A 23,404-nucleotide genomic window follows, 5' to 3' on the forward strand; every position below is an offset into this window, starting at 1 on the left:
CAGTGATATACCAACGATATCAAACAACAAGATGATAGTGGTTGGCCCAAGCCGGGGTTTCTTTGGTTACCGAGCATGCTGGGCAGCGGCTGGAGTATCACCTGATTCCTTTCGGTCACCCCGACACACAAAGACGACAGCCTCATAGCAGAGGCGAGCAGGCTTGGAAGAACGCTTACACACTCGTGCACATGACCATCGCGGTTCATCGCCGTTCACGGATGAAATCCCCATCTGAAAGATCCATTATGTGTTTGACCTTGGACTGTAGGGTGAGAGTTCGTATTGACCCTGACTAGTTATTTTGTTGCTATTATCTTTCCTTCACACCTGCAAACAACAACAAATACAAAAATGCAATATTCTTTTACGAGCCAGCCATTGTCAGAGATAACACACAAGAGAAACCCTCACCAATGATATCAAAAGGTGGGCGAGGTGTGAGGCCCTCATGGGTGACTGGTCTTCCCTGTGCCACTCGTCCCGAGTATTCCAAGTGGAGTAACCATACGGGCATACGGGCCCCAAAGCGATGAGCAGGGCAGGGCATCTATATAACAAGGCATCGAGGGTGATAGCGATGGGAGTTAAGTGTATGGAGAGAAGGTCCCAATGGGCAGATGTGTGTAGAAGAAAAACGAGTGTAGGCAATCAACTTCTCTGGTGAGAGCATGGAGAAATGCAAGCATTTCTTAGCTGCTCGTGGAAGAGACACAACTGCCTACAGCCGATCAAGATATATTGAATCATTTTAGTAAAGTGTATAGTGCAAGAGGGATAGCCGCCAACTGAGAGCTGAGTAATTGAGCGCCGGGAACGAATGTTCATGGTTTGAAAAGATGTATCTAGGCCGCCCAACACTAAAAGAGCAGATTGCCAGCCGTCTCCCCGTTTAACAAAAAGAAATATAAAACAAACGGAACAAAACGACAAGACCACCCGACCGGACAGACGATGAAAGGGGAATGACGAACTCCAGACTCCGATGCTAGCCCGAACCGAGGCATTCCGTGTCGTGATACGTGATAAGCCATCGTCGCCTCTGCCATGTGGTGTTGTGCTCTTGTGGTGCAGGGGCATTGTGAGGGGGCGTCATCGGATGAGAGATTGGGAGAGGGGAGGGGAGGGTAGGGTAGGGGATATGTTGTTAGCCAGGCCTGGGCTTGAGTCGGGGGGTCAAATTGCGGTGCGAGGGTTCATTCAACATGAATCACAAACATGTTCCGCCAGACAGTGGTTGATGCTTCTTTCCAAGAGGAAGCCTCATCAGCCATCCATCTGGCGGGGCATGTGTTAGAGGCCCTCTTCGCCAGCCTTGCAGAGTTGTATCTCGCGGCCCCACTCGGACTTGAGGACTTGGGAGGCAGTAATTCTCCGCCCCGGGTTGGGGTCTAGTATAGAGTAAATTACGTTTCTGCAACGAGCCTGATGACTGAGAGTTAATATCATGGGAGATCCCGCGTCGATCTTTTGTTGTTCCGAGACACTTACCCTGTGCAGCGCCTCGATCGGGCCATAACCCTCCTCGTCCCGGCGACCTTCGAGGTAGCGGGTGTAGAACTCGTCCTCTTCCCTCCGAGCGACTCGCCAGAGGTGACGGCCCGTCCGCATGGCCATGTAGATGACACCACATGCCCAGACATCGACGGCGCGGGCGTCGAACTCCTTGGCGGTGTACTCTTCAGGGGCAATGTACGGAGCCGAGCCGCAGAGGCCGGACACCATGTGTGCGTCGTCCTCCCAAGCCATGCGGAAGCACTCGCCGTTGCCGAAATCGGTGATCTTGATGGCGCCATGGGTCGTCAGAAGCAGGTTCTCGGGCTTCAGATCGCGGTGGGCGACACCCATCTCGTGCATGTACTCGACTCCACGCATCATCTGCTTGAAGAAGCAATCGGCCTCTTGCACTTCGAGCTTGCCGGCTGACAGGACGAGCGTGTACAGGTCCCCGCCCGCGCAAAACTCCATCACCTCGCAGTAGTCGCCCTTGGAGTCCTTGAGAAGGTCGAGCGTGTGGATGACGTTGGGGTGGCGAAGCGAGGACGAGATGCAGAACTCGGCCGTCAGGCGCTTGCTATACTTCTTCTCCGTCTCCTCGGGCCGCCGGCAGAACTCCTTCACGGCGTAGAGCTTCTCACCCAGGCCATTGTCCAGCTTCTTGTGCGATATCCTCACGATGCCGAAGGCACCTCGCCCCACAATCTCTTGGCACTTGCCGTACTTCTCCACCAGGGATGCCGACGGATTTGTTGCCGCCTTCTTCTCTGACGAAACACCATCCTTCTCCTGTCTCAGGTTGTCGACCCAGTTCGACACCAGGGAGAGGTCGTGGTCCGGCACCTGCTCCGGCTTCCTGCCAAGGAAGCTCTTGATCAGGTCGGTGAGCTTTTCCTGCCGACGGCTGGACTTCAAGTGGTGCTCGTGGCCGCCCTGGGCCTCCAGGTTGAGCAGGAAGCGCTGAGGTGGCTCCTTGGCGGTGGTCGGCTTCGCCGGAGGCGGTGACGTTGTGGTCGGGGTCCCATCCTGTGGTTTCTTGGCCGGGGCGGTGCCGTTGGCGTCGGGTGTCGCGGCACGGGAGACGTCTTTGGTCGAGAACATGCGGGTCAACCTGTCTTTCATGGAGCCCTTCTCGGCAGGCTTCTGCAGGTGCTCCATGGCGCCGACGGGAATAACCGGCAGCCCGTTTAGACCGTTCATTTTGGGCGACTTGGTGGGAACCTCGACCGATCTGATCGACGGCGGCTGCGAGGAGCGCGGCGAAATCCGCGGCGAAGCCCTTGGCGAGGCAGACGCCACAGAATGTCCCGAGGATGTCATGATGGGTGGCGACGGGAGGGTGAGTTGGATGTGCAAATTCCGTGCAACTGCCGCGGTTGATCGGCAACGAGGTCCAGAAGAAGTTTGCTGGTATCAAACGGGGTGGAAGTCCACGAGCGTTGATGGTGCAAGGGTTGTTGGTATGTAAACCGGGCGAGAGCGAGAGCGAGAGGTGCAAGCGACGCAAGCGAGTCGGGGCTTGTTGTTTAAGTCACTGCGCTTATGCAAGCAACAGCAAGCTTGGCGGCGAGAAACGCCTTGGGTGAGTGGGCAAAGCCCGGGGTGGTGTCGCCTGAACTGATCACAAAACGGCGGCTGTCGAGTGTCGAAGAGATCCTCGGTCCTCCGTGATGAAAGGAGGAAATTTTGGCTGGAGAGGCCTCGACTTTTTAAAAGGGTGCGAGGAAAATCCAGACGGTCGAGGGTGAGCCAAGTGGGGTGGAGGGGAGTGGAGCTTGCGAAGCTGGAAGGCGGATGGACTGTTGTTCCTCTTTTTTTATTCTGGTCCCGGTTTGTTTCTCGATTTCTATTCGTCTTCAAAATAACATTGCTCTTCGGAGGCGAGCAGTGTGTCTTCTAGTAGGTGCTAGTTGCGGCAGCCCAGGGCAGATGACTGCTTGGTCAGGCGGGGGCTCGACATGGTGAGAAAAGGACGGTGATGTGAATGGTCTGGAAAGGGCGGTTGTTGTTGTTGTTACTTGTAATGCAGGGCAGTGGTAGATTTGTCGTCGTCGATCAGCTTGGGCTGCTTGCTGACTGCTGTTTACGGTAGTACCAAGTCGCGGGCGCAAAGTTTTATTTGCTTGGAAAGTGCTGGGCTACGGCGTGAAGGCGGAGGCAAAACCCGTCGTCTGCTGATCGCAACGGGAAGTGAATGACGAAGTTGGCGGCGGGGAGACCCAGTCTTTGAGCGCAGTCACAATACTGTGTTGTAATACCGGCGCACGTTTCCGGTGTGACTCGGCAGTGCACTTGGTAATGGAAAGAGAACACAGAGCGCCTGTCCTCGGGTGTGGGAAGGGCGCTAGCCGTTGGCCTAAGACAGGCACGACCGACCTCGAGGCCGCAGACCACCAGGTGGACTGGTTCAGAATGGGTTGGGGGCAAGAGCAGGGCTGGGCGATGAAGTTTCCGAGAGACGTCAGCCTGTTGAGGGAATGGACGGCTCAGGGTTCAAGTACCATCGGAGCGAGAAACAAGGAAACCTCACGAGAAGGGAATGGTGAGTGGCGGAAACGGGTAGGTTGGTACTTGTAATTAACAACGGTGCAACGGCAGGTACACGACCCCCCAAAGAGCTTTGAGAGTTTAGGTAATGGGATGAAATGGCCGATCGACGGAGAGTTCCTGCCCGACGGGAGCTTGCTGTTCTTGCCTAGGTGCGAGGCCATGGAAACATTGCCCGCCCCTGACCCTCGCTCCTTTGGGTGGTTTTCCTTCATGTTGGAACGTGCTCGTGGGATGACAAGAAGCAGTTGTTGGGGTTGTGTAATGTGGATACCGCCTTGTCTGAAATCGGGAGTTCCAAAGATGTCTCGACGTTGCATGGAATCAACAATCCCTGTGCGCCCCTCTGCAGGTTCCGCCCGGGGGCTGCCCCGATTTCGCCTGGAGTGTCTTGCTCCTGTACCCCAGGGTCCCTGCTAACTCGGGCTGACATCTGAGAGGGCAAGAGGATGCAACTGCTGCATGTCGGTTGCGCCTGCCCCCGGCCGGATCGTGTTACTGTGGAAGTCTCAGGGCAGGGACGGCCTGGGCCGAGAGGACTTCCCTCGTAACTCCCTACACAGTAACGTAATCATGCACGGCCTGAGTCGGGGTGCCAGCTGCCACCGCCCCGCCAAGCTGCTTGTGGCCCTTTGACCTAATCTAGCCGCCTTTCCTGATACGGCGTTCCAGCTTCTCTTTTCCTTCTACCATTATTTCACAGCTTCATTCGCGTCGTTGCTCGCAGAAGTCCCCTCATGCACTCGAATTGAGGTGCAGCAAGCTGCGATGTCGCTCCACAGCGCGCGCGCCCTGGACGTTCCACAGCAGGGAAAGCCACTGACTGGAAAGGCCGCACCGAGAAAGGAGAGATCACCGACGCCTCTCCGTTTTCCACAGAGTCGCTGTGTCGTTTACGACCGAGGTCAGTCAACAACATTGGATGGATACTGGACACGATGGCCACGACACAGCACGACATCGCATGTATTTGTCCCTGGCTTGGCAGCCAACGTCCGGTGGTCCTCAAGTGCGGAATGCGCGATCACCAACCCTTCTCCACTTCAGATCCGACCAGAAGTCTTGGCCACAGGGCTTGTTTCCACCCGGCTTCGTCTCTCGTCTCGCGATCCTTCCCGGTCCCGGCGTTGGCGGCCTCCCGGCTGTTTGATGCGGCGGCCAGCCGTCCTTTGACCGGGGGAATGCCCCGTAAGCTCCCGGGAATGGGGAGCGGTGAGATTCCCCTGCACCGGATGACTGCACAGTCCTGTGTATTCTTTCCTGCGTTTCGCTCACCACAGATCCTGCAGTCATTCTCTGGAACGTCTCGACGACCCCTACGAAGTAACCATCAAGGAACCGCCCGTCCTCCATCCATAGCTGGGTAGGTACACAACACAGTGCACTACAGTGTTGACCGAAGCACAACCTACCTACCCTAAGGCAGCCTGAGACACCTCCAGCTCAGCCAGTAGGTGATTCGGGACAGCTGCACACGCATGGACATGCTATGTACATACAGACATACATCCACCAAAGTTACAGGTGTTCAAAGGTGCTTCATCAATCTGGTTGAATCAACCTGCAATTGGCCAACGGCCCGTCCCCGTCCCCCTCCCAACCCCTTCCGGGCACAAACACCACTTTCCCATTTTCCGTCCCTTCGTCCCAACTCATCCTTGCTGCAGAATGCATTGCATACGCTGCATGTGCGCTCATGGTCCTCCCCGGCCACAATGTCAGAGCCCGCAGCTCACGACGCACGCAAGGGTAAGGGCAAGCAGATGATGGTCAGTGTCGTGCAGCAAGCCAGCCGCCACCACTTGCATCAGCTTGCTTTCCACCCAGCTCTATGAGGCATTTTCCCGACTCCTTTCCCATCATCCTCCTTGCCTCCATCGGCTTCGCAACTACACCTGATTTTCGTCCATGCCCGCACCACACTAACGCAGCAATTGTCAGCACGGCGTATGCCCGGATTGGCCAAACCGCACAAGGCTGCTGGAGTCGACGATAACCGCCAAGGGCTTGGTGTGGTCGCACCCATGCGGGCCTCGGAACCTCTCCCGTTGCCCACCACCGCCTCTTGATATCCGACGTGGTTGAGAAATCATCACCGGTCCTTGGCGGTGTCTTGCCCCGAGTCAACATTCGGGATTTCCACTAACCCGGTGCCGTTTTCCCGGAGCATTAGTCGGACTCTTTGGACGAAACGCCAGTCCTGCACTCTTCTCCTTAGCCAAGACGCCCCGTGACCTTGCCCAGCCAAGAGACCACCAGATGACCATGGCCGGCCGTTTCACCCGCAGCTTCGGCTTTGGCCTGCCCAGCGCCGGGCGATCGCGAAACTCGGCGATGCCAACGCGCAGGCTCGGCTCAGGGTGATCGGGCAAGGTGGCTTCCGAGCCGCATGCCTGTGACAGTTGGCTGCATTCAGCCAAGACTCTACCCTGAGAGAAGGACCGGAAGGGAGGTTGCGGTGTGCACGTCTAGCGGCATACATATGTTGTTCGATGTGCCACATCGGGAAGTATCAATCCTTGTATCAGACCCTAATTTCAGCACGCAGATGGGGTATTGTCCACACGTGGCTGAGGTATTCGTTAGAACTCGATGACGACTCCCGCCATGACGCGTTGCAGACCGCGACCTCCACTGGGGTCATAAAACAGTATATTGCACGGACGGGCCCTTCCTCTTCGCAATAGGATCGCCTCCGTCTTGGCCTGCTGCCGCGGGGAACAAGTTCGACATCCGGCCCCAGCGACCGACGTCTCGTTGTCTGCTCCTCCCTGGCATGTCCCTCCATCCAAGTTCTTCGCCAACCCAGACAAGCTTTTGCCAAGTTTGTGGCGGGCGGCAAGCATACCGAGCTTTTTTATGATCTCTCCCGAGGCAGAGGCGGACTCCGTTTCTGTTCAATATTGCGGCTCATTATTTCCCCGGTGACTGTGGTGGTTGGTTTGACTTCGGACTCTTTTCACTCAGCTTCTCAGTTGTGCGCCTCACGGTGCACGCAGCTTTGTCATGCGCTACACAGGCGCACAGGACCACAGCAGCGTTGTGGTCGAGCCCCTCCTGCCAACTGCTTGTCTCGCCCAAATGAGTTTCGGCCTTGGTTATTGAAACCCGTTGCGTTATTCTTGGGTTGTCTCAATCGGAAATCACAATCGGAAAAAGTCCCGACCCGGCTCTCCGGATTTCATTTATTGTTTTAGCCAAGGGCCTGGACTCGATATTCAAGACAAATCCGGGTCTCACACCGCAAGACTACATCTGTATAAGAGCACGACAACCGGGGATCTTCGGCTTAGGCAGGTAACTCAACAGATTACACGTAGTCTGTCACTTTCTTTAGGAATACCAAGCCCATGCAAAGACAGTCTAGACCGTTTATTTATGTAAAGACAAGCCGTTTTGCCTCTAACATCTGCCCATCTTGAGACATACCAAGCCAAGCCATCTTTCTGTCCTCGGCGCCCTGCCAGCCAGTCTGGTGTTACATGACTGTAAAGTTTCCATGAATCCGCCTTTCTCGGGGTCCTCGCCATCGGAACGATTCGGTCCGGACTATTGCGTCGGGTTGCAATGTCGATTCAGCCCGTCACTACAGTCGGTGTTAGTCGGACTAGACATACATACATCACATCAGAAACGAAAACACCGTTTCAAACATACTCCCGTCAGATGCTCAGATCACTCTTCAGATATGCCTGAATAGACTTTGGACTACCGTCCAACCAGCGGTTAGGGCAACATCGGGAGAGCGCCGCTGTTTGGTTGCGGGCGGGAGGGGTTGTGGCAGTGCAAATGCAGCTTCTCACCGGGACGGTGGATTCAAAAAGGGCCGGGCGGCCCATCGACTCGGAGCCATCTCCGATCCTAGAATATTTTGACTCGCCATGGCTGCGGGAATTTACGCCACCTTGAAGCATTAACCTTGACCTCCCCCGGAAGGCCGAAATATGTCGCTCAAGAGTTGTTATTGAAGAAAAAGCTGCGCGGATATCCTCGAAGACAGATCGTCTCCGCGTTTGACTCTTCGCTAGACCACATCCCTTTCCAAATCCCACCATGGCATATACCGTTGGGTAACAAAAACGGCGCCACTACACATAGCCCATGAAGAAACCACGCAATAGGCCCCCCCTCCCTCTGAAACAACAACATCACTGCCACTGCCCCTCCACCCCATCCCGCGCTTCCTCCGCGGCCATAGCCTGGGCAACCAGCTCGGCAAGCCGCGCGCCGCCACCGCCCGGCTGCTCCCGCCCGGCCGCACCAACAAAGCTCCTCGGTGTCCCCTCGTGGCCACCCACCCCCCCATGCTCGCTAAACCGCGTCTGATAAATCACGCCCGATCCCATACCCAACCCAGCGCCTCCCGCAGCAGCAGCAGCAGCACCACCACCACCACCACCACCACCACCACCCACGCCACTCACGCCACCCACGCCGGCGGCGCCTGCACCACCACCACCACCACCCATACTACCACCCGTACTAACACCACCAACAACCCCCCTCCCGCGCGGCCCGGCACCAGCACCAGCACCAGCACCAGCACCGGAACCGACACCGCGGCGGCTAGTGGATCGCCTGATCCGCTCGATCTCGGCCTCGAAGGCGCGGTCGTAGACGTTGAAGTCGACGACGGTAGGCGAGTCAGAGACGACGTCGGCGGGCTGGGGGGGCTCGTCGTCGTCGTCGTCGGCGGCGCGCGGGAAGGCGTCGATCCCGCCCGTTCCGATACCGAGGAGCGGGGGTTGTTCCTGCAGTCCTTCTTCTTCTTGTTGTGGTTGGTGGTGATCGTCGTTGGGTTGGGTGGCTGTCGGTTCTGTGACGGTGGTGGTGGTGTAAGAGTTGGTGGTGTTGGTGGGGTGGGTTGGGTGGAGGGGTAGGTCGAAGCTGGCTTTGCCTCCCTTGGCGAGGAATTCCTGGCGCTCGCGCAGGACGCGGGCGGCGAATTCCGCTGTGGTCGGGGGCAGTTCGGCGGGGGGCTTCTCGTTGACCGGTGAAGGGGAAGGCGGGGTAACGGTGGTTTCGTGATCGCCGTGGGCACCCTTGTGACGGGTAGGAGGGCGGGGGGAAAGGAGGCTCTTGAATTTCTGGATTGCTTTCATCTGGTGGCGGTTGGTTAGCGGCGGGCGGTAGGTGGCCGGAAACGAACTTACAACGCAGATCAGATGGCTCATTCGCCGGGTGAATGCGTGGTTTAGCTCGAGAGGGTTGGGCGGATCGACGGGATCGGAGCAGTTCTCCTCGGCGCTGAGAAGGGGGTCCGTAGCCCCTCTTGTCACCCACGGGTGTTCCTGGAACGAGTTAAGTGTGCCGCCCCCGGGAAAATATCACCTGAGAGAACTTACTCTCAGTTCTGACATAGTTATCCTATTCTCCGGAACCTTCTCCAATACTCTTCCCATCAGGTCAACAAAATCCGGATTCTCATCAGGCGGCAACTTGGCGGTTTCCGTTTTGATGGCCTCGTATATATCCAACACGCCATCCCGTTCAAAGGGCAGCCTGCCATAGCGGAGGCAGTATAAGGACACGCCCATGGACCAAATGTCGGCTGCTCTCCCGGAAACGTCACCGTGCCTCGCTACGCATAGCTCGGGAGGGAGGAACGCGGGGGAACCGGCAGACTTGGCCGTTCTCATGTTCTCGGACTTCTCAAACATCTCAGACACGCCGAAGTCGACGATCTTGAGGACATCATCATCGGTGAGTAGGAGATTCTCGGGCTTGATGTCGCGGTGGACGACTCCTTGTGAATGCACTGCGCTTGCGGCATGAGTATACCGCTTGTGAAAGTGGAGGCCGCAGAATACTCACAATACTCGATGCCGAGGATCAGGTCACGAAACCAGTGGCGACACTGTTCCTCCTCATAGGGGGTCGCAGCTTCGCCGAGGCCAACTTTCATGACAACCCCCTTTTTACACATCTCCATAACCATGTAGAAGCTGTCGTCCTCGGAATCGTCCAAAACCTCCATCAGCTGGACGAGATTGGGGTGATTTAGCTTCTTCATGATGGCGATCTCCTCGCGGATCAGGAAGAGGGCATCTTTAGCCTCCTTGGCCTGTTGGGCCTTGAAGCCTAGAATGGGGGCATCGGGGGCGCCAAATTCCGCCCGATGGAAGCGGCCAAGCTGTCGTGGGCCGTTGCGGAGGATGTTTGACTGGGCGCGTTTTCTGAGCCGTGACTTGGAGAACGCCTTGACTGCCTAGAGGGGGTCGGTTAGCGGCCCAACAAGGCTCGGGCGGGGGAAAGACGCACATATTCGTTCCCAAACTGGTCAGTAGCCAAGTGGACGGCGCCGTACGACCCACGGCCTATCTCGTCCTTGATGACGTACTGATTGAGATGGTGGTGAGAGCGGCCGTCTGAGTCCTCGTCCTTGTACTCGGATCGTGCGTTGAGAGTTTCCTGTTAGGTCCTGTGAGTATGCGTGACGCTATCTAGTGCCGGCCAGGCTTCTAGCATACTTTGATCTCACGGTGGGCCGAAGGCGTCCTCCGGTGATGCCTCATGGGGCTCGGGAAGCTCTGCACGTTCGGGGGTGCCGAGCTTATGATCGCGCTGTTAATGGTGGGTAGTCGTTGGGGAGAGCTACATAAACCTACCGAGGGTGAATGAGGCCCGGTCTCTCAACGGGATCGCCATATAGTTCGACCTGGATGCCCGGCGAGACCAAACTCGGGGGGACTGCCGTATGAATGACGGGGGTTAATGCGTCCTCATTCCCGTCCACGTCAACTGGCTTTGAACGCAGGGGCAGAGTCAGCGTCGTTAGTCGTACATCGTGGTCCCCTTCACCGGCCATGGCCAGCTTATTTCTGTCCCGACAAGGTTGGTTCGTTCTGTCGTGAAAATAGGGACGAGAAAAAAAGACGAGATGGAATCAGCAGGACAAGTCGGTATTTCTAGGCACGAGTGTTTGGAGGCTGGGATCCGAAATGTTCCAGCTGAGACCCTACTCACTACTCTGCAGGTTTGCAGGTTTTCGGGCTTGCGGGGCGTGGGATGTATGAGGATGCGGGATGTGGGACGTGACGGACGACCGAGCAAAGTCCAGTGCGGAGAGTTAGGCACAAGGCTAACCGCTGCTGCCGCTTTGTGTTGTGGAATGTATGAAAGGGCGGCAGATAAGGCACTTCGTAGGTCGTTAATGATTTTCGAAGATTTCAGTCCCAACAGGCGCATTCCCTTCTCGAAACGCTGCTAAACATAGAACGGGGGTCGCCGAGTGGCCACCAAACGAGAGGGCAGGTCCTGGGAGTAGCGGCACTCTAAATGGGATTTGGTGAAACTGAGCGCCGGGAATTTCAACCTCCAGGAATCGGGCTACCAACCTCGGGACGGGAATTTTCCATCACACCTCCCGTTTCCCCAGCTTCCAGGTTTCACGCCCAAGTACCTGCCTACAACAGGGCTGGATCGGGCCCAGACCACATTGAGCCGCCTGCCGCAGTTCCTCGTAGGGCAGCCGTAACCTGGAACCCCCGTAACCCGTTCCATTGCCCCTCCAAACCCCCACTAACTACCCCGCCTGAAAGAGAGCCTCATAGGGATGGCGCACGGACGCAAATGCAGCGGAGACGAACCTGCAGGAAGGGGGACAGGGGTGACGGGCACCCATGGCACCCACCTCGCATCACTGATCAATCAGCAGCCAGCTTCGCCGAACCACCGCGAACTCGCTCCGATTTGAAGAAACCCGACATCTCGTAACGAAACATCGATATCAATTCCCCCGGGGTCCGCTATACCATCTACCGTCGCCGTTACCGCCCGCATCCCACCCTGCCCTGCCCGACCTCGCCGTCCCCGGCGCGAACTCGTTTCGCCTAGGGGACCTCCCCGGCCCGTCACACCACCACCACAATGGCTGTTTACTCGTTCTACATCTTCGACCGGCATAGTAAGGGGCCCCCTTTACTCTCCCCGCCCAAATCTCCAACAACGCACTAACCCACACCCGCACCACCACCCAGCCGAATGCATCTACACCAAAACCTGGCTCCCCCCAGCGACCTCGGCACCCGATGGGGGAGGGGGACCACAAGGGCCAACAGCCGCCCAGCACGCCCCCCAACAACACCAACAGCAACAACTGCGCACCTCATCAGCGGACGACGCGAAGCTGATCTTCGGCACGGTGTTCTCGCTGCGCAACATGGTGCGCAAGCTGGGCGGGGAGGACGACGCGTTCGTGGCGTTCCGCACCGCCCACTACAAGCTGCACTACTACGAGACGGCGAGCAGCCTGCGGCTGGTCATGCTGACCGACACGGCGACGCCCAGCATGCGCAACGTGCTGCACCAGGTGTACATCAACCTGTGGCTGGAGTATGGTACGTGGGACACACTTTTCTTGCTGAAATGGGGATGGGAAAAAGGGGGGGGGGGAGGGGTTGGTTTGTTATTGTTGTTGGGTTTTGCCGTACTGACGATCTTGGGGTGTTGTAGTGGTCAAGAATCCGCTGTCGCCGGTCGAGCACAAGGGCGGTGCGGGTGTCAAGAACGAGTTGTTTGAGTTGGCGCTGGATCAGTTCATCAGGGGGCTGATGTGAGATGGGAGACGGGGAAGGAGGCGTTTTGGAGCCCGGTAAACAATGGCGTGCCGAGGGAGGATACATACATACCTGATCTACATGGGATATAATGGCGGCGAAAACGGCTAGGGAGACATTTCAGCCTTAGAGAGAGGATGGAACAGAGCAAGAGAGTCACGGCTGTGGAGTACCAAGCTCTCCAAGAACTTGGGACGATAAAACCCGGTTGTCGTGGTTGAATAGATACCCAATATATTATGTGCTGTCGGGCACTCACGGATACCAAAGAGTGTTACTACCACCGCCTCGAAAAAATCACAATAGCGAACAAACGGCCTTAACCGTAGCTTTGACCTATCTCCTATGAACACCACTGCATATCGCCTAGACTCTAGCGAGGGCCGGCCGAGTCCTAGTAGCTTCGCTGTATTCAAACCGCCTCCGCAGTATGCCAACCCTGCCCCGTAGCAACACCCCCCATTAAGTACGTTTATTCATGCCCGTCTTGTTGCCCGCCCACCAATTCTTAGCCCCGACTCCCAAGCCGCCTGAAGCATGACCGTGATAGAGGTCGGAAAATGATATATAAATACACACCCATATAAAAAGTCGTAAAGTCTAAAAGAATACCCGCAACCGACCCGAGATTACTTGGAAGCACTCGCCTTCTCCCACACACTATCAAACAAGTCCGCCTTATCCTCCCCCTCCGTCTTATCCACCATAACCAAGCTCGCCTCGCCCGCCTCCAGCCCCTTGGGGGGCACCGCCGCCTTAGCCCCAGGCAGCGAGGCCAGCGACGACCCGCCGATCTTGGTCGACCCCCCCGGGCTGGCGGGAACGTCACCGGCGGCGCCGTCGTCCGGCACGATCTCGGCCTGCCAGTTGCTCGAGTAGACGACGGCGGCGAAGCCCTCGAGGTCGGGCACGGCCTCCATGGCCTGCAGGTACTCGTTGGGCATGCCGTGGCCGACGGCGTGGGCCTGGCGGGTGAGCACGCTGAGGATCTTGGGCAGGAGCACGGCGCGGCTGGCGGCGGCGCCCGCGCCGCCCAGCGGGTCGGCCTCGAGCGTCGCGCCGTCGAAGACCCCCGCCACCAGCTTCTGCTCCAGCAGCGCCGAGAAGCCCGCGTCCAGGAGCTGCGCGTGCACGTGCGCGAAGTGCGGGCACTCGATCAGGTCCGCCGTCTCGTCGAGCAGCCGGCGGAGCGAGACGGCCGAGGAGGGCGAGGATGGGCCCGGCGGCGCGGGGTTGCCTTGGGCGGCGTCGTCGAGGGGGTCCGAGTCGAGGACGCCCGACTCGCGCAGGACGAACTCCTCCATCCCGGGCGGCGGGAGGAGGTAGGGGAGCCAGGCAGTTCCGGCTCCTTTTGAGGGGGCATTTCCTTCGATCAGGCGGCGCACGTCGTGGCTGAGCTTGGCGAAGGTGTCGAGCGTGACCGTGTCGCGCGGGCTGAGGTGGCCATAGACCTGGCGCACGGCGCCCTCGACGCGCTGCATCACGTCGACCCAGCCGCGGTTGAGCAGCCACCAGCTGAATGTCAGGTACTTGCGGTTCACGTCGAAGTCGGTGCCGTAGGCTTGGTCGGCGCTGTCGTCGTCGTTGTTCTCCAGGCTGATGGTGCCCGGGGTGCCGTTGCCGCCTGTCGCGAGAGAGACGACGCTCGAGAGGTAGCTACGTCGGCCAAGCAGGTTAAGTTGTATCCTTGTGAGCATTGTAAGGAGGCTGAGGGTATAGAGGAGAGTGTATGCTCTCGTGATCGCTGTCGAGTTGTCAAGTTAGCATGGGTTGATCTGAAGAGCCCCACCCCCTTTAATTCAACTCACAACTGATCGTGAGCTCGTCCCAGAGCTGCCTCTTGGTCTTCCGTGGCTTTTGCGGAACCATGAGCGTCTGCGGCGCATCGGCAGCGCCACCCTCCGAAACCGCGGTAGACGACGGTGTCGCCACCGAGATTTGCGTCGTGTGCATGCCAGCCTCGCTTTGCGCGCTCACGGTGATGATGCTGCGGCCGTCGTCGTCGGTTGCGTTCGTTTCGGACATGCTGGGTGGGCTAGTCGACCCAATGCTACGGGTCCTAGCCACGGCCGAGCCCTTCATCTGCTGAATTTCGTACGTAATCTTCTCCGTATTCATGGCCTCGAGGATATTGGTCGTCGCAGTCGGGAGGAGGGCGAGGACAGTAAAGGTGCAGTCCTCCTGGTTTTGCTCGAAGCGGCGGCGCAGGCTGGCGATGTCGCGGCCATGTTAGCGAGTTCTCAACGGGGTTGATAATGAATTGAAAACTTACTTCTCCTTTGCGATGCGATCGCTACTCATACGCTCCCGGGCGTCGCGTAACTTGCCCAAGACATAATTCGTGGCGACGTAGCCGGCGCCGACGACGCCCATGCCAATGGCAATGGGCGTGCGGTTGCGCCTGAACCATCGTCCGGTTGCTGCGAACATGGTGTCTTCAATCGATGCCGAGCTCTGCTATTGCAGAGCATATGTTGGAGGTTCCAAGTTTGGTTGGTGTTGGGTCAATGACATTCCCTCGCTGCTGGTGCCCAGTCTTCAGCAGTCCGCCGATGGTTCGGCCCCTGTTGCGCTGCTGCAATCAATCAACCTCGGCTCGGCGGGCCCTGATAGGTAGGGCTGATCCTGGTTTGGGGTGCTGCTGTGCATGCGCTGGATGGGGTAACCGGGGAAAGCCAGTCGTGGATGGACCCTAACCCTGTTTCCTCGACCCAGACACCGTGACCCAGACAGAAACTCCCAAAGATACCTAATGTTACCGACGATCAGATAAACTTCCATAGGTTTAATCAGGCGGTATCAACGGTAGTACAAACCCAGTTTAAAACTAATGATCGTGAATTCCTACACAGAGCATATCAAACACCAAGCTGCCCTATAGTCTTTCGATTATTCGATTATCTTAACCCCAACTGGGTCTGTCATGACGGGCATCATGTTACCAGTCTTCACCGTCTTCAACGCACTCCCCTTCGAAATCCGGCAGCTGATATGGCATCTGGCGCTCCCAGACGACGAACCCGAAGTCTTGGTTCTTCAACCCGCACACATTGATCGGCCGGGTCAAGACGCACCTCTGGAACCTAAGACGGTCGACACGGCTTTCCCAACCCTGATGCACACCTGCCACGAGTCGCGCGAGTACGTGCGGAATCACAGCGGCATCCGTTTCCGCTCTCCTCACGAAGCCGGCTGCGAGGTACCGTTCCGTCCTTTCCGGCCCGATCTGGATACGGTGTTTTGGGACGAAGAACGCCATAACCACCTATGGGGCCCTCACTACGCCGCCGACCATGTGAGCTGGCTGTCGCAGATCCGGCATTTGGCCATCCCATCGGCGAACACTTATGTCGGACAGCACATGACGACGTGCATTAATAGTCACTGCCCGATGCTCCAGAGCCTCTCCGTTGTGTTCGCCGACTCGACCAACTATAATCGGCTGGGGCGCAGATTTGTCGAACCCGGGCGACGGCGGAAGCTTCGGCATATCGAGCTGGACCACGCAAAGCGCATGAAGTTCGTGTTTGACCCCTGGCACTCTGACCTACATCACCAAATCACGCTCTATGAGTTCCTGAGGATATTCTGTGACCAGCTTAACGAGCACGGGGGAGATACGGGAGAGCCACCCAAGGACTGCGGGGGGTGGCGTATTCAGAGGGAATCTCCTGGGCGTTGTCTCCTTATAACCCAAACATTTGTGCAGTGGCGCCGTGGGGAATGGGTTGAGATGCGTGCCCGCAGTAATTTGGCACAGACATAGCTTGTCGTCGGGAATGGATACCTTGAGGAATTCCATGAAGGAATGGGCGGGTGTGGTTCGGAGGAGAAGGCTGACATGGCAAAGACGGCGGTCTTGAGCAAGATGGGGTTTGGCGGGTCAGATGGTATCGATAGGGCTGACCACCTGGGTCCACGGGCAGTGGGTTCGAGAAATTGGGATCCGCTCAAGTCAAGTTGTCCAAACAGATTACTTCCTCTAATTATTTTCTGCTGTTGCTTATTCTACGGACGGCGACGAGTCTGACAGAATCCTCGAAGCAGAGAACATTCCAGCAGCGTGACCGAATTTCAGACAAGCGGCGGCCCGGTTGGTATCGGCATTTGAAGTGTCATATGAACCAACTTGGTAGTTAGTGGCGATTAACTGCTGCTTTTTCCAGGGAGGAAGCGGACTTCGTTGTGGGGCTTCGACGCCGGGAATCCGGGGCCGATGCAAGCTCGGACACTCCACAAAGAGCCAACGTCACAGCTCATTTCGCTCCGTCCCAAGTGCCCCTCAATTCCGCTTTGCGCTGCCCCTCAATCTTCCATGAACACCCACACTAGCAAAACCCCTTTTTAGACCGTTCTCACCATTCGCAACACCCGACCAAGACACCGCCTCTGGAAGAGTCTCACAATGGACCAGCGCGGCGCCCCGGAATTCATACTAGAAGCCTTTGCAGACCCAAACTCGGTGCGCGACGTCGTTCGTGGTGAGTTTCAGCCCAGAACTCGGATTGTTGGCCTGCGCCCCTCCGCCAAATCAATCGATCGCAACACTACCTTGAACACACAACACTAACCAACCTTTGCGCGCGCAGGCATTCTCCATACCATCTTCTTCCTTCGGTTCTTCTCCGCCGTCCTCCCGCAAACCCGCGACGTCCTCGGACTCGAGTTAGCCTACGTCCCCGAAGCCGAGATCGAAACCCTCATCGACCAACATGTGGCCGCCCTCGTGCGCCAGCTCGAGTCAGAGCGCCACCAACCCCATAACCTTTACGATAACCGCGGCGGCGGCCCAGGACTCGGCCTGCTAGGAGGCGGGACACCCCCTTCGACAACCTCGAGCGGGGGAGGGGGCGGCGGGCGCGGGCAGATCACGATCCAATTCCTCGAGAAGCGCCGGCGCAAAACTTGGTACGCCATGCGCGGCGACGACGAGGTCTGCTGGGAGAGCTGGACAGTCAAGGTGACGGTAGCCGACCCGCGAACAGAAGGCGGTATGTTACCCTCGAACCCCCACCCCCACCTCATCCTTCCTTGTCCCTTAACCCCCACCTATCCCTCCTCATCTAACCCTCTCTTCCCCCCCGCATATAGAACGAGCAAAAGTCCGACGCGCCTCCGAGAGAACCCTCCACAACACCATCATGAAGGCGGTCACGCTGGCCAACGCCCACAAGGACCACATCCCGCCCATCACCACCTCGGACTCGAACCCGTTCCCCTACCAGATCCACGTCGGCGGCATCGGCGGCACCGGCGGCCAACCACAGCAGCAGCAGCAACAGCAGCAGCAACAGCAGCTGCTGCAGCAACAACAGCAACAACAGAAACACCAGAGCAAGGAGGCCGCGGCCGCGGCCGCCGTGACGGCCAAGGCTGCCGGGTGGGCCACGCGCATGGGAATCTACTAGGTGGGGGTCTCTCGGCGCGTGGGCTGGCCGGGGCGGTAGGCTACGGCGATGCTGTGATTTGGTGTGAGTCTGTCTGAAGAAGGGGACGGGGAATTAGCAACGGGGAATTAGCAACGGGGAAGGAGGGGAAGTAAGGGGGGAAGAGGAGAAGACATCCATTCATCTGGAAGTCGAGGGGCTGTTCGGTTTGGGGTAATATCAAAGCCAAACCCGTAGCGATGGGATTTGGGAGCGAGCATGTGAGGGACCCATATAGGATTGGGGCCAACGGTAGCGAGACTTTTGGCATGGCATTTGGCGTTTTGGGTTCACCAGCGGAGTATGGGATAGATTTGGTACATGGGGTTTGGTTATTAACTACCGCCCAGATTTGTTGAGTTCTGGCCGATATGTTGGAGCACTGGTTGTTTTGCGAATCAGTCGAGATACCCACAAGAAAAACAGCAATTATAGACTTTCTACCTGAAGGAGAGAAGATTAAAGAACGCGGTCAGTTGGTGGTACGGACGGGTATATATACCATTCCGCAGCACTAATGTTCGTGAAAATGGTCTTTAGAATGGGTTTTCACTAAGGGGATCAAATCCATTCCAGTGCAACTCGTTAAGGTCCTCCACTAAAAATGATCTTCATAACAGTTATTGAATTGGAACATAATATTAAAAAAAAAAAAAAATATTTGGTCTAGGGTCACCTTCTATTTCGGTTTTGTTGTTTCATTTGATCTTTTCACTTCTTATTTGATGTTCTTTTAACTTCTTTTTATTTACTCTAAACCCAGACGAATTTCAAAGGGAATCATACAATACATAAGCCTCCTCTGTTTATGTGATTCGAGGGGAAATCGTGATAACCATCTTGTTGCATGGTTGGAACGGAGATCAAACAACAACGACCGAGCTTGAACAAAACAGGCAGGAAAAGTGGTGTGTGGTGTCACACCATCAAAAGCGTCAATTGACCGCCGCAGCAGAAAGAGCAGAATTATCAGGTCCCCGCTAAAACAAGATCCCACGCAAGAAGCGCCCATCCAGCCAGGCAGACCGTTCGCTCCAGGAACCCAACCGTCCTTTCCCCTATCCTGGAAGTGACCCCGTGCGCTTAAGCCGAGCCAAACCCAAGTATATCCGTCCCAGCACAAGATCCGTTCGCTAGTGATGTCGCTGAAAGAAGAAAAGGAGAAAAAAACACCGAAAGTAAACCGTATCCCTATACCTGGCGAGGGAGTCGAGCCCCAAGCCGAACCCGAGAGAATCCAGACAACGCAAAAAAAGCACGGTAGCCACCCCCTTCCTTGTACAAAACAACTCGACAATCCAGTCCCAGCCCATCCCGTCCTAACTCCCGGAATGCTAGGTATTGCTATGCGCCCCTTGCCATGTGTATAATAATAACCACCCGTTGTTCCCCGTGTCGCCCAAACATTTCGTCATTATCGTGACAAAGAGTACTAGATTATAGCGATTCCCAATCGACAAGGCCCATACGCGAGGCGCAGCGCGATGGTCGATGGGTTAAGTGTTGTCCCGGCGTGTCCCCCAAACCAGGTGGGGGGGAGGATGAGATCAAGCCGCAATAGTGTCGTTCGTGGCCATAACCAACAACGCCGGACAGAGATGTGAATTAGTCGCTCTTTTTTTTTAGTCGTAACAGTCGTGAGCAAAACCCCCCGGGGGCAGCGCGGCAAACAGAAATGCAGGCAGTCGAGGGCGGCGAACGCAAGAGCGCTCAGAAAGTCGACGTGTAAGCGCGGCTGAGAGGTCCCTTGTTGGTACCCCGCGAGGCCTGCGAATTATTCGAGCCGATTTTCTCGAAGCCCGCAAGCATGTCGAAGCCGGAAAAGTCGGTCTCCTCCAGGAAGTCGGGGGCCTCGAGACCGCTCATGTTGATTCCGTGGAACGCGTCCAGGTTGTCGGCGCTGATCAGGGGCATCTTGCTCGGTGACTGCATATCCTGGAAGAGCTTGCTGGGCGAAGAGAGGAGGCCGTCGAAGACCTTGCTCGGGGTCTCCAGCAGCAGATTCGACGGCTGACTGGGGATCCTGAGGAAGGAAGCAGACTTGGAGGCGCTGTGGCCCGGGTTCGCGACATGGTTCAACGCGCTGGTCGACTGCGACCGCTCAAAACGTTGCTTCCTCGTTGACCGCTTTGACGGAGAGCCTGTGGGTGCGGCGGACCCGGCCAATGCGAAGAGGGACTGAAAATCAGGGGCGTCCTCGAAAATGTCAAAGCCAGTGTTGTTATGGCCAGGTTCCTCGAGGAAATACCACATGTTCTCTCCGTTCATGCCGGGGGTTTGCTGTGCCGCAAGTTCACCGTCAGGTAGCAAAGCAGCAACGCGCCTGACCGGCGATTCGACCATAGATTGGATGCTCTCCCGGTGCAGACGCAGATTTGTGCTAGGAGAGACGGATGGCGGGGGCTTCGGCGGCGCCTTGAGTTTCATCGCAGGCGTCAGGGGTGGGAGCATCTGCCCCGCCCCTGTCCCGGGGGCCTGACGAATGGGTGACGACGAAGGCGGCGCATAACCGTATGAACGCCCCTTGGACGGGCTGTCGTACGAGGAAGCACGAAGACGAGCAATTTCTTCCTCAGCCCGCCCCCTCTTGAGCCGTGGCCGGTCGGCCTCAGATGTGAGGAGCTTCGGATGTTGCTGGGGACGCATGACCGATGACTCGAGAGACGAGATATAACCGCTGTCGTCCATCGACATGAATCTCCGCCGATGGCGCGACTTGGTGGCTGATGATTGCTGCTGCATGCGCTGCTGGGAGGGCGGGGTGCCATCATGGCGGGCGTCCATGCGCCTGGGAATCGGGGGCGACGAGTGCATGGCTGCGGGGAGAGGCGAGTACAGTTCTGAGTCGTGCAGCAAATCCTTCTCTGTGGGTGCCCCAATCCTCTCGTCAATGCTGGCCGGGTCGGACGCGGGGATGGTTGCGTCTGACGAAATATCCGTGAGCAGTGGCGCTGGAGCGAGGTGTTGGGACGATGGCGGGGGAGGCGCGGGCAGAATGTTTTGAGCCACCGGGAGCTGCGGCGGCAACATCGGTTCGGATAGGCAGGGCGGCCGCGGCTGCGGCTGAGGTTGTGAGGGTTCAAGGCGCGTCGACATGACGGGCATATTTTCGGCCGTCGGCGCCGCAGACTTCCTCGACGGCTTCTCCTTGAGCACCGTGTGCTCTGTACCCGGTTCGATCGACCAGTAGCTGCCCTTACCCGGGTCGTCCTTGGGCCGCTCCTGCTTCACGAAACTCTTGTTGAGACTGAGGTTGTGCCGGATGCTGTTCTGCCACCCGGTGTTGTCGCCCTGATAGTACGAGTAGGTGTCGGAAATCCACTTGTAGATCTGAGATAACGTTAACCTCCGCTGTGGTGACCGGACAATCGCCATGGCGATCAAGGTCGCGTAGCTGTGGTTCGGTTTCGTGCCATCGTCGACGACCGGGGGGAACGAGTCGTGTGGGGGAAGAGCCTCGTCGGTTTTCTGCTTCTTAGCCGGCCGAAGTTCCTTGATGGGGGCGGCCTCCATCAAAACGCGCTTCCCGGAGGGTTTTTGGTAGAAATTTTCCAGGTCCAGGGTGAATTGCGACGGAGCCGGAGCCGGGTAGATCGGAGGGTGCGAGTTTTCCTTGCCCATGAACTGCACGCTGTGTTCGGGCTGAGGCTTTTTCGCGACCGTTTTGAACCGCGACATGACGGGTTGTTTCTTCTCGAGCGAATCTGTGGAGGGCGGCGCGTTGCTGGGCGGCATCATCTGGACCATGTTGAGTTTGCTGCCCTGCGACGCGTTGAGTGCGGAAAGCGATGGGTTAGTCGGTCGCGCATTTGACTTGTAGGGAGACCGCTTCGCGGTCGCGGACGTCGGAGGGTTAAGGACGACATTGGAATTGGCGCTTTGGAGGGGTTGTCGGGCGGGTTTCGGCGCCGCGGGCATCGGAGCGTGACTGATCATCGGCGCCGGCTGGTTGAAGAACTCGTCGTGGAAAATAGGAAAAGGCTCGTCGCCCTGGGGGAGTGATAGCCTGGCCATCGGTGGCCGAGCCCAAACGCGCAAGATGCGCGCTGTGGAGCCTGAGGGGTTCTCTAGGCTGCTACCGGTTAACCGCCGACCGAGTCGTCCACGTTATACGGCGACAACGGCATGCACAAGGCGTAGAGGATATCTAGTCGACGTAGCGTTGACGTAGTGTTGGTACGAGGTAGTGTTGCCAAAAAGGTGGTCGGGTCGAAGGGCTGAAGGTAGGTAGGTTGTTAAGGCTTGGTCCTGACCTCCACCGGGGGTGCAGCTTAATTACCGAGCTGTGGGGGAAGCGGTGAAGCAAGGGATGTATGTAAGTGGTGAGGTACTATCAAGAACTGAATCGGATGATCGCGAACGCGGTGATAGTCAGGGCGCAATTGAGGATACTTCGGCAGTATGCAGCAATTCTTGATCTCTCCGTTTCCAGGATGATACTGAAGGCCCGTCCAAAATTTAGAAGGGGAGGAAAATTATGCGGCGAGAGTTGGGCTGACGTGGGAGACAGGGCAATGTGGGAGGGAGTGAGTCGAAGAGGGTTGGTTGGCAGAAAGGCCCGGGTTGTGGGCGTGTGCAGCAAGAGAAAGATGAATCCCGCTGCCAGCTCACACGCTTGTTCCAAGACGGGTCGTCGAGTGGGGCAGGAAACCAGGCAGGGAGTGAAGGGCACAAGAACAAGATTGGGCGAGGGCTGACCGCCGACAGGGATTTATGAGCTTCGGGTGCAGGGATGCGGCAGAGGCTGCCCTTTGAGTGGAAGTCATCGATGGCTCGGCAAAATCGAGCAAAATCGTCTGGCGATGCCGTCACGTTGACGGATGCAGCTGTTCAGCGTTGAGAATTTGTGAATCAAAGAAGCGGAGTCCAAGCGGGCATGTCCTCGCTCCTGAAGAATCAGTGAAGCTGTGAGTGGGATGGGATAACTAGTATGGTATGAATTGGGATTGGATGACACGAGACGAGCGTGGAACGCAATGCAGGTGGGATGATGGTGAGCGATTGCTGGCAGCATTGGTCGCAGCATTGGCCAGTCGTCTCACGAGATGATCTCGATGTGTAGCGCAGCAAAAACTTCAAACCACATACAGCTAAGAAGCCGTCTCTCTCAGACCAAAATGCGATGCACGCGCGGAGGTCAAGTGAAGACGGGCAGCGGGATCAAGGAGCGGGTGGGCCGGAGAGGTCGCACGTTCGGCAGAGATTGGACGGGCGGCGTTTGGTTGGCCATGGTGCAATCGATGTGACGCCGAGGACCCAGCTCGACATGGCTTGCGGCCCAACAGGATGCAGCGAAGGCATGCATTTGTTTACCGAAAGGGCCCACTTGACGCGGACCTTCGCGTCTCGGTCGCGCGTTCACGGCCAACCAGCCAA

The 23,404-nt window shown here is 57.3% G+C and overlaps 8 protein-coding genes across 8 annotated transcripts; 3 read left to right on the forward strand and 5 right to left on the reverse strand.

The window, feature by feature from the left end:
• Positions 1-1,186: 1,186 nt before the first annotated feature.
• Positions 1,187-3,054, reverse strand: B0H64DRAFT_149066 (kinase domain-containing protein). The gene is made up of 2 exons (XM_062798403.1): positions 1,492-3,054; positions 1,187-1,425 (listed from the first exon to the last, which is right to left on the reverse strand). The coding sequence occupies exons 1-2, from the start codon at positions 2,815-2,817 to the stop codon at positions 1,294-1,296; spliced, it is 1,458 nt and encodes a 485-aa protein (XP_062659084.1). The 5' UTR covers positions 2,818-3,054; the 3' UTR covers positions 1,187-1,293.
• A 4,802-nt stretch (positions 3,055-7,856) lies between these two features.
• B0H64DRAFT_359283 (kinase-like domain-containing protein) lies at positions 7,857-11,339 on the reverse strand. The gene is made up of 8 exons (XM_062801675.1): positions 10,653-11,339; positions 10,515-10,596; positions 10,306-10,455; positions 9,859-10,252; positions 9,390-9,802; positions 9,198-9,335; positions 8,573-9,146; positions 7,857-8,404 (listed from the first exon to the last, which is right to left on the reverse strand). The coding sequence occupies exons 1-8, from the start codon at positions 10,850-10,852 to the stop codon at positions 8,193-8,195; spliced, it is 2,163 nt and encodes a 720-aa protein (XP_062659085.1). The 5' UTR covers positions 10,853-11,339; the 3' UTR covers positions 7,857-8,192.
• Positions 11,340-11,913: 574 nt separating this feature from the next.
• On the forward strand, positions 11,914-12,602 carry B0H64DRAFT_373777 (Longin-like domain-containing protein; the record flags this gene model as incomplete). The annotated part of the gene is made up of 3 exons (XM_062802292.1): positions 11,914-11,950; positions 12,024-12,383; positions 12,499-12,602. 3 exons carry the CDS (start codon positions 11,914-11,916, stop codon positions 12,600-12,602), a joined length of 501 nt encoding a protein of 166 aa, XP_062659086.1.
• A 296-nt stretch (positions 12,603-12,898) lies between these two features.
• Positions 12,899-15,237, reverse strand: B0H64DRAFT_341170 (Peroxin-3). The gene is made up of 3 exons (XM_062801247.1): positions 14,875-15,237; positions 14,411-14,811; positions 12,899-14,346 (listed from the first exon to the last, which is right to left on the reverse strand). Exons 1-3 carry the CDS (start codon positions 15,030-15,032, stop codon positions 13,232-13,234), a joined length of 1,674 nt encoding a protein of 557 aa, XP_062659087.1. The 5' UTR covers positions 15,033-15,237; the 3' UTR covers positions 12,899-13,231.
• A 45-nt stretch (positions 15,238-15,282) lies between these two features.
• B0H64DRAFT_395670 (uncharacterized protein) lies at positions 15,283-16,703 on the forward strand. Its single transcript, XM_062803782.1, has one exon. The coding sequence runs from the start codon at positions 15,526-15,528 to the stop codon at positions 16,366-16,368; it is 843 nt and encodes a 280-aa protein (XP_062659088.1). The 5' UTR covers positions 15,283-15,525; the 3' UTR covers positions 16,369-16,703.
• A 185-nt stretch (positions 16,704-16,888) lies between these two features.
• B0H64DRAFT_149180 (uncharacterized protein) lies at positions 16,889-18,030 on the forward strand. Its single transcript, XM_062798404.1, has 3 exons — positions 16,889-17,083; positions 17,192-17,593; positions 17,694-18,030. The coding sequence occupies exons 1-3, from the start codon at positions 17,008-17,010 to the stop codon at positions 18,008-18,010; spliced, it is 795 nt and encodes a 264-aa protein (XP_062659089.1). The 5' UTR covers positions 16,889-17,007; the 3' UTR covers positions 18,011-18,030.
• A 726-nt stretch (positions 18,031-18,756) lies between these two features.
• Positions 18,757-19,306, reverse strand: B0H64DRAFT_395674 (uncharacterized protein; the record flags this gene model as incomplete). The annotated part of the gene is made up of 1 exon (XM_062803783.1): positions 18,757-19,306. A coding segment is annotated over exon 1 (259 nt), but the record flags the coding sequence as incomplete, so codon positions are not given.
• Positions 19,307-19,389: 83 nt separating this feature from the next.
• B0H64DRAFT_149207 (uncharacterized protein) lies at positions 19,390-22,209 on the reverse strand. Its single transcript, XM_062798405.1, has one exon. The coding sequence runs from the start codon at positions 22,040-22,042 to the stop codon at positions 19,739-19,741; it is 2,304 nt and encodes a 767-aa protein (XP_062659091.1). The 5' UTR covers positions 22,043-22,209; the 3' UTR covers positions 19,390-19,738.
• Positions 22,210-23,404: the final 1,195 nt, after the last annotated feature.

Source organism: Chaetomium fimeti, assembly GCF_033439085.1.
Source record: "Chaetomium fimeti strain CBS 168.71 chromosome Unknown B0H64scaffold_4, whole genome shotgun sequence".
Taxonomy (NCBI): Eukaryota; Fungi; Ascomycota; class Sordariomycetes; order Sordariales; family Chaetomiaceae; genus Chaetomium; species Chaetomium fimeti.

Coding starts and splice junctions, on each gene's coding strand:
- B0H64DRAFT_149180 (XM_062798404.1), top strand. CDS start 17,008: ATGGACCAGCGCGGCGCCCCGGAATTCATACTAGAAGCCTTTGCAGAC. Junction 17,084..17,191: donor GGTGCGCGACGTCGTTCGTG/GTGAGTTTCAGC, acceptor TTGCGCGCGCAG/GCATTCTCCATACCATCTTC. Junction 17,594..17,693: donor CGACCCGCGAACAGAAGGCG/GTATGTTACCCT, acceptor CCCCGCATATAG/AACGAGCAAAAGTCCGACGC.
- B0H64DRAFT_359283 (XM_062801675.1), bottom strand. CDS start 10,852: ATGGCCGGTGAAGGGGACCACGATGTACGACTAACGACGCTGACTCTG. Junction 10,253..10,305: donor ACCAGTTTGGGAACGAATAT/GTGCGTCTTTCC, acceptor GACCCCCTCTAG/GCAGTCAAGGCGTTCTCCAA. Junction 9,147..9,197: donor TGAGCCATCTGATCTGCGTT/GTAAGTTCGTTT, acceptor AACCGCCACCAG/ATGAAAGCAATCCAGAAATT.
- B0H64DRAFT_341170 (XM_062801247.1), bottom strand. CDS start 15,032: ATGTTCGCAGCAACCGGACGATGGTTCAGGCGCAACCGCACGCCCATT. Junction 14,812..14,874: donor GATCGCATCGCAAAGGAGAA/GTAAGTTTTCAA, acceptor CGACATCGCCAG/CCTGCGCCGCCGCTTCGAGC. Junction 14,347..14,410: donor GGACGAGCTCACGATCAGTT/GTGAGTTGAATT, acceptor ACAACTCGACAG/CGATCACGAGAGCATACACT.
- B0H64DRAFT_149066 (XM_062798403.1), bottom strand. CDS start 2,817: ATGACATCCTCGGGACATTCTGTGGCGTCTGCCTCGCCAAGGGCTTCG. Junction 1,426..1,491: donor CGATCGAGGCGCTGCACAGG/GTAAGTGTCTCG, acceptor CTCAGTCATCAG/GCTCGTTGCAGAAACGTAAT.
- B0H64DRAFT_395670 (XM_062803782.1), top strand. CDS start 15,526: ATGACGGGCATCATGTTACCAGTCTTCACCGTCTTCAACGCACTCCCC.
- B0H64DRAFT_149207 (XM_062798405.1), bottom strand. CDS start 22,042: ATGGCCAGGCTATCACTCCCCCAGGGCGACGAGCCTTTTCCTATTTTC.